The 13,801-nt window shown below is 33.5% G+C and overlaps 2 protein-coding genes across 2 annotated transcripts; one reads left to right on the top strand and one right to left on the bottom strand.

The window, feature by feature from the left end:
- Nucleotides 1-2,305: 2,305 nt before the first annotated feature.
- On the top strand, nucleotides 2,306-8,260 carry LOTGIDRAFT_235123 (hypothetical protein; the record flags this gene model as incomplete). Its single annotated transcript, XM_009064060.1, has 11 exons — nucleotides 2,306-2,336; nucleotides 3,407-3,518; nucleotides 3,808-3,973; nucleotides 4,344-4,449; nucleotides 5,401-5,526; nucleotides 6,029-6,064; nucleotides 6,230-6,274; nucleotides 6,498-6,824; nucleotides 7,067-7,129; nucleotides 7,902-7,940; nucleotides 8,130-8,260. 11 exons carry the CDS (start codon nucleotides 2,306-2,308, stop codon nucleotides 8,204-8,206), a joined length of 1,128 nt encoding a protein of 375 aa, XP_009062308.1. The 3' UTR covers nucleotides 8,207-8,260.
- Nucleotides 8,261-12,435: 4,175 nt separating this feature from the next.
- Nucleotides 12,436-13,764, bottom strand: LOTGIDRAFT_128087 (hypothetical protein; the record flags this gene model as incomplete). Its single annotated transcript, XM_009064059.1, has 1 exon — nucleotides 12,436-13,764. A coding segment is annotated over one exon (1,329 nt), but the record flags the coding sequence as incomplete, so codon positions are not given.
- Between the last annotated feature and the right edge of the window lie 37 nt (nucleotides 13,765-13,801).

The raw sequence follows: 13,801 nt of genomic DNA, 5'->3' as shown, positions 1-13,801 counted from the left end.
TTGATGATGATGATGATGATGATGATAATTATAACACTAGCCTATAATATGAAGAATATTAATAAATGTGAAAAGCGAAAATTCCCAAAATAACAATAGTAGCCCTGAATAATCTACGAAATGAATGATTTCCATACTATTGATTCGTTGATAGATACCGACACCCCATCCGGCTCTCCTCCGCTTTGACTTTAATATTTAATCACTTTATGTTATGGTTTCTTTATAATTTTGCCAGTCAGATATTTTGAGAAACGGCGTCCTGATCGCGAGGTTTTGATATGTAAATCAACCCCACCCCTCAATTCCACTCGCCTCTTTGACTTTATGCTGTCTATTTTGAGAAACGGAGCCCTGATAAATAAATAAGATATCTAGTGTTTAACATCTATCAGTGGCCTCTAGTCTCCTCTCGTCCCCTCTCTACTCCAACATGTACAGTAATCAGTCAGTGAAATAGAAAAGGTTACAATGAAATAACGAGCAAAATGTCACGAGGTTTACACCGATACTTACAGTAGTTTTATCAACTCTATCATTTATCTTAGAAAATATTTACAGTCAGACAAGACGGAATGTGACAGGATTAAAGATATATACACCCATATTTCTCTAACCATCTGAAAGCTCGTTGAAGGCTTATTAATGTTTAAATATTAGCTTTGCTGTAGATAGGGACAATTCAAACTACCCGTATGAGGTTTGTTTGTCTTCCAATCCAACAACACCAAACAGGGGTATTACGGTGAAAGTCGAAACCGGACTGACACACAGAAACACTGTTAACATACATGTTAACATCCCCGAAACGTTATTATTCATATCATGATAGGATCTTTTACAGTTGCTGCCCTCGACAATTCAGAAACTTGTAATATTCCTGACGTCCAGTGACAATTTATTCCGTTTTGAAGCAGATCCTATTTATAATTTGACCTGATTTGTAACCATGTTTAAAGCCTGTTTCCCAAAATGAAAAAAGAGCTAGCCAGTAGCCATTTTCCGAGTAATGGTGACGTCATTTCCGTTGTTAATGACCTTTTATGCTGGTGGTTGAAGATAATTTTTGTCCAGACCTGAAAACCAGTAAATGAAAACCAGCGACTTGATATGAGTCTTAATTAGACATAGAACATTTTATAATCAGCCCTCGTATGTAGGCTATAAATAAATAAATTTAGATATTCAGATCCTCCAGGTAGATGAAGTAAAATGGGACATCACACCTTTAAAATTTGCATCAGAGGGCCTTGATAGTGTGTCAATGGTGACCTTGACCTTGGTTTAAATCTCGTCTTCATACTAAGCTCTGTGATGTTTCAAAATGTTGAAAAACTAAAATACAATTAAAGTTTACTTGTAACAGTTAAAATATTTTCTTAACGTCTTGTTTTTTTGCAGGTGTCATAAAACTGGGTGAAAAATAATTAGTTGAAGTTTACAATCTTATAATCATCTTTCTTTGTTATATTTCTTGTTTTTCTTTACAAATGACCTTAATTTATGATCTTTCTCTTTCCTTGTGATCACCATTTAGATTAGATAGAGTGTTACTTCCCATTTCATTAACTAATGACGACTTCCTCCCTCCAGATCCCAAGACCCCCAATGTGACTAGTGCCCTAAAAACGAAAATGGACACTGGGGCCATTCGAAAACGGCCATAGAATTAAAACTCTGAAGTCCAAACATTGATTTCAGGACACGACTGTAATCTGAAAAGGTTGTGTTAATAAGTTGAATTATGTATATATTGGATTTAGAATTCATCGATAATTGATCACCTCAATCCGATCAGAAGATCAATCAATCGTTGACCAACCCTGATAATCCCCGGTCACCAGTGGTGACTGTGTAAATAGTGTTGGTCCCCGGTCAATCAGTATGATGGTTTATAAACACAGTGAGGTATCAAATACCATCCTTAGTAATACCTTGTATCATAATGTTGGACAATACAAATTCTATTAGATAGATTTTTCTAACTAATATTTCTTCTGAAGACGTTTTTCATAATTCGACAGAAAACTATGACTGATAATGATGCACCGCGATCTATTATTATCGTGTCTAATTAGAAGGCAGATAGTGCTGGGTTCAATGGAGGTTTTCTTCAAGACACGTGATATTCAAATCTTACTGATGTCAGGTGTGGCATTTATTATAGTTAGTACGACATGAACATCAGCTAGATGTTTCTCTGTTGGGCAGATGCTCTGATAGAAATAAGACAAAAATTAGATTTATTTCTCAAGACATTGTTCCATGCTTACAGTTTTTCTGTATAGAAATATAGAATGACAGAATGAGCTCAGATGTATTTATAGAATTTGAAGGTATGACCCACATCCAATAAACAATCAACAAAACATGGTCAGATTGTGGACACAATGAATTACAACGTTTATTTATTTTTATAATTAAACATGAGGTTTGTCAATACTGTTAGATTGTTTTACTGGTAATCACGACTAGCGAGAAATCTCAAGATAGGAGAAGTTGTTTGGCTTTGATAACTGATAGGGATAAATTTACATCGTATGCTATTGTGTATCGGTAGTATAACGTCATGGTGGACGGAGTCTCTCATTACATGTTGACAATTGGCGTCAAAAACAACACTGATGTTGGAAATTTAGACAAATCCTTAAGAATTTGGTTCGATCCCAAATCAAATATAATCGATATCTGTATCAATCATATCAATTTATCATCTTTATATTAAGATTAAAGAGCTTGGTTCTGTTGATCAATATTTGATAGAAGTTAAAGCTATACTACCTCTGAGGAAACGTAAAGCTGTGTATGAGCTTATTTAAGCTTAAAGAGAAATGTAAAATTCTGTTTATTAAAAAGCTCACTGTGAATAGATTTAAAGCATCTTGGTATTTAGAAGCATCTGAAATTTTCTTGAACACACAAAATATATGATAGATACAAGTGAAAAAAAAATGAAATGAATGGAGTTTTACGTCCTACTTTTCTGCACCATGTGGGCTAATGAAAACGGGCAACGCCATGCAGGGTGAAATGAGGGCAATTTTGCCAGGACAGCAGCATTAGCCTGCTCTTTTTTCGATTTCCAACTGTCTAGGGATCTTTAACGTGCGCAGCATAGCACCCGGGGCCTCGATTTATTGTTCAACCCGAACGACTAGACGCTTTTTCCATGTAGATACAAGTCTTATTGTATACATATTAAATTACTCAGAGCTACAAGTCTTATTTTATACATATTTAATTATTAACTATTTCAGACAGACAAAAACATCCACGAATACATGATTTCAGGAAACCTGGAAACTGTCGTCTCTTCTATTGGGTCGTTTGAACTGTTGACGAAATGAGAGTCGGTATTAACTGGTATAGTAGCCATGTCTAATATTTCAACCTTCTCTAATCGTAGGTACAGTACACTGTGAAAATCCAGATTGTGTTGCCGATGTCAAAACCTGTGCCATCTCATTCCAGATGGGAGTTTCTCAAATCGGAGCAAACAACAACACAGCTACATGTTTGTAAGTGTACTGCACTTTTTACCGATATTTTATCCACATCGTTTCTAGTCAGTATGTGTACCCAATCTGCGTAAGAATCAACCATACAGGTAACATACCACACACGATTTTCCAATCCAATAAACTCTTGTTTAAGGACATTGTGAAGATGGTGATTTGAGGGTCTCAAGGCTTCATTCATATATGATTTCTTATTCAGAGCTTTGAGCATGTCTCTCAGTGATGTGAATACTAGCACTTCATAACTATCCATATGATTATTATTTTAAATACCACTCTTTATTTTCAGGAAGGTAAACGAGTTTTTAGAATGTTTAGATCGAGTATTACAACCTTGTGATTTGGCGACAAGAACCTCATTATTAGATGCAATGAACAATTTGATAGACAGCTACAAGCGGCCACCGTATAACTGTGTTTTATGTAAGTTTTTATATTTGATTTTGTATTATAAAGTATGTAGATCCATTTAAGCAGAATCTCTATTCAAAATGACCAATTTTGTGATATAATATATACTATGATTAGCCAAAATTAAAATTCATCAAACGATCGGCGAATCAAATAAAATTGTATAATATCAGTGATATATTTGAAGGTTTATTACTGAAATTCGAATCGAAGTTTTACTTGATTAGTCCACACTAAAATTTGGTCTATAAATTGCGTATCAAAATTTTCAATTTAATTACCTGGTGCTGTTTGCCCGCTGGATAATTCTGTTGCCCCTAGTCCGCCCCTTCAACTAATGATTACTAGAACTGTCAATACAGTGAATTAATTCTGTTCTGTTCTGTTCTGATAATAACAACTCTCATATTCCAGCCTTTGCTGATAATTTCACAGTTCCTCAATGTACTCTACAGATTGGTTCTTGTTCAGCTTGGGACTTACAATCTGAAGCCTCTACGATTCCAGAGGACGCTTGTAGGTTAGTATCTTATTTTAAATTTCATCAAAAAAGGTGCTACTATGATCCGTTCAAGAAATAATACCATGAGCCGCAGTGGCCAAATCAGTTAGACGTTTGATTTTTTCAACCATGTTTCACCCTGTTAGTGATTCTGGTCGGAGGGGCTGACATGGAAAAAGCGTTTAGTCATTCGGATGGGACAATAAACCGACACACTGTGTACTACAGGCTGTGTAGGTTAAAGATCTATTTAGATCTACTATTTCAATATGACAACCTTAAACTAATACTACTGTCCTGGCATAATATCCCTTATTGTACACTGGAGGGTGTCTTCAATAGTCAGTTCAGGTGTGGAATACCTTTAACTCCGTTTTATTTCATCTTTTCAGATACCACCATGAGTATGTTACTTGTATGAACGATAACACCACGAGCTGTAACTCTACAGACCGAGTCGAGATCAACCAGGCTGTCAGTAACTCTACTAGTAAATTTACACCGTGTCCTTATAACTGTTACAGTAAGTAATTCTACAGACCGAGTCGAGATTAACCAGGCTATCAGTAACTCTACTATTAAATTTACACCGTGTCCTTATTACTGCTACAGTAAGTAATTCTACAGACCGAGTCGAGATTAACCAGGCTATCAGTAACTCTACTAGTAAATTTACACCGTGTCCTTATAACTGCTACAGTAAGTAATTCTACAGACCTAGTCGAGATTAACCAGGCTATCAGTAACTCTACTAGTAAATTTACACCGTATCATTATAACTAGAGCGTAAACGCTTATGATCTATCTTTCGACGGTGAACTGTTTACACCATTACTGCTTAGCTTAAACAAGAAAATTCCTGTTTCGGAGACTAAGGTATGATTGGTCAAACGTAAAGCGAACTTGTCCCCTTAACGCTAATGATCTAATGTTTCCCAATTTTTATGATTTTCAACGTTATGATTTCAGGAATGATTGATATTGGAGGTTGTGATACGACGACATTTCCATCAACCCTTGTTCCCACAACTCCTCGAACCACCACCGTCGATTATGTTACAAACCTAGATACAGATGCACCACAACATACTACTGGTTCGTATTTGATATTCATTGCTATTTAACTGTTTGAAAAATGGTTCCTTCGTGTCTTGACATTGCCTTAATGATTTGTCGGAAAGATGCAAGCTTCGACTTACGATTTTATGATACATGACTAGTGAGTTTCTCATCTACCCCCCTCCCCCTCTCCCACCCCCCCATCCAAACTACACTTAGAATAGAGTTAATTCCAAGGTGAAATATTATCCTTTAGGTGACATATCTATTTTAATATCATCATTTATTAATCAATACGGCTTCAATTTCGTCGGACCCCATTGTCTGAATGTTTCATGAGTATGGCTAGGTTTGTTTTTGGAAGGTGTGACAATGGGTGTCAATGAAGAAGTAGTTAACTATATAAATAAGACAATGTTATGGATAGATACTAATGGTATATTTATAATTGTCTTATTTATCTATATCTTGTGATTCTAATATTCCGTTGAAAGATTATATATATACAGCTATTTGTTTTATTTTTCATGATGATCAGAACAATATCTGTATAATTCTACCAACTCCTGGACAGGTAAGTAGTATAGTTACAAAATATGTAATCGACAATCTTAAAAGATCTATTATGAATCGATTAACGGAAGGCGACATTTTGACGTACAAAAACAAAAAGGGAAATAACCACTAACTAACCTCGGTCACTCTGAACAGTTTTTATACGTTCTGTTTTATTTTCTAGATATCAATGAAACTAACTCATGGAATTCAACAACCAGACAAAACAGTAAGTTATTGAAAATCTTAATCAAAATTAAATTTATGAATTAACAAAATACTAACGATCCGAACCGCAAACGAAACTCGAAATCTAAAAGAACATTATTGGCGAATGATGACATTATTGAATTCGTCCAAATTCAATGTCATATAACTTTTAATATACAAAACGGCACAAAACGAAATATTCAGATCAACAATTAAATTATTTTGTATTTATTTTATGTCAGTTCTCAATAACAACGATACCGATTATCGCGACAACATGACAACAGAGTCCAGTGTTTTCAATAATAACAATGTAACAGAATCTCATAGTGACAATGCTACAACAAGAATCAGCGCTGTATTCAATAACAACAGAACAACCACTACCGAGTCAGATTATCAACCATATAATTACACCGCCTATGAAGTACAATCAAATTCTACTACTACCACTGCTGAAATCCCGATAACAGAAACCAGTGAAAGAGTAGAAGAAGTTCCATCCGCTACAACTACGCTTAACTCTGACGTACCGTCTGCTGAAACGTCAACAGTGTCTGCTTCATCAGGTATGTTATATTTACTGTCCCTATTTATATGTCTCTGCTTCTTACCCTGGAATAAAAGTAGAAATAAACATAGACTCTTAATTTTACATTGGGTCAGAATTAGGTTTAATCCACAAGGACATGGTCCTGTCTAACCCTTCATTCAGCCCTTGGGCACAAATATAGATTCTTTATTTTACAAGGGACAGAATTAGGTCTAATACACACTGACATGGTCCTAACATTCAGCCCATCTATTTCAGGAAAGCCATTTAGAGCCTCGGCTGGTGATGATAAAACATCAGACGTTACAGAACCAGGCGACTGTAAGTAGAAATAGATAATCAGTAAATATTTCAGCCGGTCTAATTAAAATCAGAACAAACTTTTTTTTATTAGCTTTTATTTTTTATATAGCCACTTCAGTTAGGGTCTAACGACTGTCATCTGGAACGTCGTCAAATTAACGTTTTGGCCTAACCTGATAAACACGCGTAACAAAATGCCAGCGCTGGAGAAGGTAGAAATTTGATTGGTTAGAGCAGTTAATTTGACGAACGTTCAAGAGGGCTGTCGACAGTTTGGTCTAATTTTAATTAGACTGACATTCAACGTGTAATATTCAGTTTCAGCCAGATCCATTCAATAGTCAAGTAAATGTACAAGATGCGTATATGATTACCGACAAGACATAAGCAATTGCTTTGGCTTCACAAAGCCTTCAAATTTTGTGGAATAAGCGTAATTAATAATGACAAAGACTTAGATTTCCCAAGAACTGAGTCACAGACAATTTGTTCAAGGGAGATAATATATGTTCGAAAAGAATAGACTTTGTATAAAACCCCAACTGACCGGAAGTAACAATATAGCGAGAAAATGGGCATAAATAATACAATGGATAGTTAGATTTATTTCTTCAAAATAAATGTGGAGATTATATCAACCTTTAGAAATAGAAATATTAAAACAGAGCTTGAATCATATTGTTACTCAGAGTTTCACGCCATATATCTAACCTTCCGTACAACAAACACAGATGAGTAAAAACTGTTTTGCCAATCTAAAAAATGATAATGCTTGTTTGTCCTTTTGTAGCTGAAGAAACCACAACAAGCAATTTTGATAGCCTTGGAAGTAAGTTGATTCATTTTATAGTCGTTTCACTCAATATAAACTAAGCTTACATATTAAGTTGGTATTTTAGTTTGCCAATAGAACATTTAGTTTTACGCGTGATAGTAATGCTTAAACATAAAGTGTTTCATTTTAATCCATTACATTTTTCTCTTAATTATATTTCACATCAATTTTCTTCTATTACAGATAACAACGCCTCCATGATGACGATATCTGGTTTACTGTTAGCTATGATCGTAACATTGTCTACATTGTTACATTAATTCAACCGATGTGAATCCCGATAGGGGAAGGGGGGGTGATGGTGAATTAAGGTGAGAAGAAAAAGGGTTCGGGTTCATCGGGGTGGGTGTTATTACGTCAACCAATGTTAAAGATACATGAAAATTGAATTATGTGCCAATTTCTTGGCGTGTTTTCAAAAATCTCTTCAAACATATTGTTTAGTTAAGTTCTGATTGTTCTATTTTCTTATATAAAATGTTATTTTGAAACTGACGTATGCTCTCCCTTGAACATTACATGGAATATCAAAGCATGCAATCAAAAATTATGTCAGGTGCCCGTTGACTTAAATTTGTCAGTTACATGACTTAATTCAGACAAATACAGAGATACAGAAAAAATATGAAAATATGATTTCACAACAAAGTGTTCATTGGTTGAAATTTGAAAAGATATAAATTTTTACTCGCTCGTATTATATTGAGATAAAATAAACTTTTATTATTTCATGTTTTTTTAGCGGATTACAAAATAAATTATGAAGTTTTCTTATAGTGGAATTTCTGTTCTTAAACTTTTCATTTTTATATGTAGCCTGGGTGAGTCACGTGTTGAACGTCACAAATTATTATTTTACTGTGTATAATAAATATATAATATTATATTGTGTTATATAGAAATATATAGAAATAGAAATATAAAAACAGAACTTGTAACATGTTGTTACTGAGAGTTTCACGATATGTGATCTTCAGACATTAGAGTAACTCTGAGTAACAACATGTTTTTTTAGGTTCTGTTTTAATATTCCTATTTATGATGTGTTTATAGATATTTATTTTAAATTTAGATATTTTTTATACTGAGGTCAAGCTAAGAAAGGAAAATTCATTAGGGGTCAGATCAGATATATTCTAAATTTGATAAATTCTTTCCACCCCAAACTTGATGACCTTTATTCATTGTTAATCAGTTTCCAACTATATTCTAATTATTCTGAATTTGTCAGGCCGTCTGAGGAGTTCTACTCATATATTATAATAATTTTAATGTAATCTTCCTCTATATGTTTTACAAATAGTAAATATTCTAATTATTTCATAATTTATTAAAGAGATCAAGAGAAAACGGAATATAATTCATGTCTAAATAAATAAATTAAATAAATTTGTCTGGTAAATGAGATTCTGATTATTTATATAGCTTATTCATTATTCACATAATATTATATACCTACCTACCTACTATTCTAACCTAATTGATTTACCTACCTACTATTCTGATCAAAACTTACCTGATTTATTTACCAACTCTTTGATTAGTTATTCTAGAAAAACACAAATATAAGATAGTTACTGATAGGTTTACACTCGTAGACGTACCACCTTCACAATGTGTAGCTATAACGAACATTGTCTTATACTTTGACTGTAATAGCTTATTCTTGCATCATGTACGCTACCGAATACAGTCAATCAGAGCCTTTAACATAAAGACTGTAAATCATAAACCATAATGTATACAGTCTTCATGTTGAGGGCTCTGGTTGGCTGTAATTTCTAACGAGCAATCCAATCAAATGGCAGCATTCCGTAATACAAGAAAGGTGCTTATTGCAGTCAAGGTATAAGTTCGTAATAGCTTGACATTGTAGACGTAAAGGCTCTTATTTTACTGTTGTATCGATTTATATCAGACGCTGGTTTCCTCTGTTTTTCCAGAAAAAAAGATTTTCGACTTGGCACACACCATAAATATAAAACTGTTATAGATATAAAAATAAAAAACCCCACAAATACTATTGGTCTGAAACTCAAAACCAAATTCGAATCCAAAATAACGGTTTGGCAATAGTTCTTCCCTTTTTTTTTTCAGCAACGTTTCTTTTCACAAACAAGAATCTTTATCAACCATTAATTTAAGATCTATTTGTCTATAAAATACAAACCTAAATACAGTCCACCTCTATAGTATATATTTGTATATTTGATGTTATTATGGTTATCTGTACAAGTGTTTATAAAGTTTGTAATTATTTAAGTTGATTGAATATAATTATAATAAAACGGATTGGGTTTTTATATTTGTCTTTTTATGATGTTGTTTTAAAGTTTACTTCTACCAATCACACGATGGTGCAGTGGCTGAAGTTTGTCCATTAACCTGAAAGTCTTTTTAAGGTGTTTTATTATAAATTTCTTTATGGTTTTCTTGCAATCGATTTTCAGAGAGGGGGGGGGGGGGGGGAGGGGGAAGGGTCACATGCCATTCTTTCACCGTGTAAAATGATAGGGTTAGGGTTAGGTTAGGGTTAGGGTTACATCATGTTAATTAGTATAGAGACATCACAAATCACAAACGTTCTTGGTGAAGTTAAAGTGGATTATATGTGCCTTCATACCGTAAAGAGCTTGATTCTAGACCTTTTAGACACCGGTCTTATCTACTGTATAATTAGACAACCAAGTTCCCTTAATCAATATTAATACTAGCAACACAAATATTGCCTAGATCTTGTACCAAAGAAAACTGGTCTGAAAGATTCTAATGAGCTTACTACTTTTTAATCAAAAACATCAACATGTAAAGGGTAACCCTGTAGACTTCTAGTGATCGGTCCAACCGTAATCAGATTAAGTGACAAGAAAGAGCACAAGAAAACAAACTTTATGAACAACTTTCACGAAACACATTCATTCTAAAAAGAAAGAAAATTAAAAATAATAACATATTACTCTCGAGTTCAGACCAAGGAAATATGAATGAAATAAAAAATGTTAAAGATTGCGATTGTCGGAAGTTTACTTCGCCAGTAGTGATGAAAACACATTCAATTAAAGATAGGTTTCCTTATTTTTTTAGTGTCAAATTAAGCAAACTATTTGATTAATTGGTGTTTCTAATGAATTATCATGTATTATTAATCATATCATTATGTTCTTATTGCATATAATTAAGAGTTTTAACCAATCATAAATGTCCATGTATATACAGTCTGTATAAAAAAAGGAGACTTTTTGAACTTTCTTGATCGGTCACTCATTGGAATTCTGCTGGTAATTCTCTTCTAATGTAGCTAATTATGAATTAATTATGGACATGACACAAACTGGTATTTTTCCAAATCATTAGAACACCTCTACTTTCATATAAGTATTTCATAAATGAAAGTAAGGGGACCCATTTTAATTTAAAAAGGAAATTTGGAATAGTAGAAATAATGTCATCTTACAATCGGGTAGAGTCTGAGAACGAAACAAAACATGTACAAGATGTATTAAACTTGATTGCGTAGGAGCGCGTTCTTCATCAATATTAAAATGAACATGTAGTATACGTCATCAAATCAATATGCAAATTTTATCAAACAAAGTATAAAACTATATTCAATAAGGAGGCAAGACGCACTATAAATACCAAGTTTTCCTAATCCTTCAGTTAAACAGAAAGTTTGGGATGTTTAGTTGCAAAATTACAACCTCCGGTTCTAACATGATATTTTTACTAGTTAGAGGTAAGTTCTAACATGATATTTGTACTAGTTATAGGTAAGTTCTAACATGATATTTTAGTTTGTTATAGGTAAGTTCTAACATGATGTTTTTACAAGTTATAGGTAAGTTCTATCATGATGTTTTTATTAGTTATAGGTAAGTTCTAACATGATGTTTTTACAAGTTATAGGTAAGTTCTATCATGATGTTTTTACTAGTTATAGGTAAGTTCTAACATGATGTTTATACTAGTTATAGGTAAGTTCTAACATGATGTTTTTACTAGTTATAGGTAAGTTCTAACATGATGTTTAACTAGTTATAGGTAAGTTCTATCATGATGTTTTTACTAGTTATAGGTAAGTTCTAACATGATGTTTTTACTAGTTATAGGTAAGTTCTATCATGATGTTTTTACAAGTTATAGGTAAGTTCTATCATGATGTTTTTACTAGTTATAGGTAAGTTCTATCATGATGTTTTTACTAGTTATAGGTAAGTTCTATCATGATGTTTTTACTAGTTATAGGTAAGTTCTATCATGATGTTTTTACTAGTTACGGGTAAGTTCTATCATGATGTTTTTACTAGATATAGGTAAGTTTAACATGATGTTTTTACTAGTTATAGGTAAGTTCTAATATGATGTTTTTACTAGTTATAGATAAGTTCTAACATGATGTTTTTACTAGTTATAGGTAAGTTCTAACATGATATTTTTATTAGTTATAGGTAAGTTCTAAAATGATGTTTTAACTAGTTATAGGTAAGTTCTAACATGATGAGTGAGGTTGGTATATCAAAGATTGGACATTGTTTGACGAGGAGATTGAGTGAGGTTGGTATATCAAAGATTGAACATTGTTTGACGAGGAGATTGAGTGAGGTTGGTATATCAAAGATTGAACATTGTTTGACGAGGAGATTGAGTGAGGTTGGTATATCAAAGATTGAACATTGTTTGACGAGGAGATTGAGTGAGGTTGGTATATCAAAGATTGAACATTGTTTGACGAGGAGATTGAGTGAGGTTGGTATATCAAAGATTGAACATTGTTTGACGAGGAGATTGAGTGAGGTTGGTATATCAAAGATTGAACATTGTTTGACGAGGAGATTGAGTGAGGTTGGTATATCAAAGATTGAACATTGTTTGACGAGGAGATTGAGTGAGGTTGGTATATCAAAGATTGAACATTGTTTGATGAGGAGATTGGGTGAGGTTGGTATATCAAAGATTGAACATTGTTTGATGAGGAGATTGAGTGAGGTTGGTATATCAAAGATTGAACATTGTTTGACGAGGAGATTGAGTGAGGTTGGTATATCAAAGATTGAACATTGTTTGACGAGGAGATTGAGTGAGGTTGGTATATCAAAGATTGAACATTGTTTGACGAGGAGATTGAGTGAGGTTGGTATGTTAAAGATTGAACATTGTTTGACGAGGAGATTGAGTGAGGTTGGTATATCAAAGATTGAACATTGTTTGACGAGGAGATTGAGTGAGGTTGGTATTTTAAAGATTGAACATTGTTTGACGAGGAGATTGAGTGAGGTTGGTATATCAAAGATTGAACATTGTTTGATGAGGAGATTGAGTGAGGTTGGTATGATATAGATTGAACATTGTTTGATGAGGAGATTGAGTGAGGTTGATATATCAAAGATTGAACATTGTTTGACGAGGAGATTGAGTGAGGTTGGTATATCAAAGATTGAACATTGTTTGACGAGGAGATTGAGTGAGGTTGGTATATCAAAGATTGAACATTGTTTGACGAGGAGATTGAGTGAGGTTGGTATGTTAAAGATTGAACATTGTTTGACGAGGAGATTGAGTGAGGTTGGTATGTTAAAGATTGAACATTGTTTGACGAGGAGATTGAGTGATGTTGGTATATCAAAGATTGAACATTGTTTGACGAGGAGATTGAGTGAGGTTGGTATATCAAAGATTGAACATTGTTTGACGAGGAGATTGAGTGAGGTTGGTATATCAAAGATTGAACATTGTTTGACGAGGAGATTGAGTGAGGTTGGTATATCAAAGATTGAACATTGTTTGACGAGGAGATTGAGTGAGGTTGGTATGTTAAAAATTGAACATTTTTGACGAGGAGATTGAGTGAGGTTGTA

Source organism: Lottia gigantea (genome assembly GCF_000327385.1).
Source record: "Lottia gigantea unplaced genomic scaffold LOTGIsca_60, whole genome shotgun sequence".
Lineage (NCBI taxonomy): Eukaryota > Metazoa > Mollusca > Gastropoda > Lottiidae > Lottia > Lottia gigantea.
This window is presented reverse-complemented; position numbering and strand designations above follow the sequence as displayed.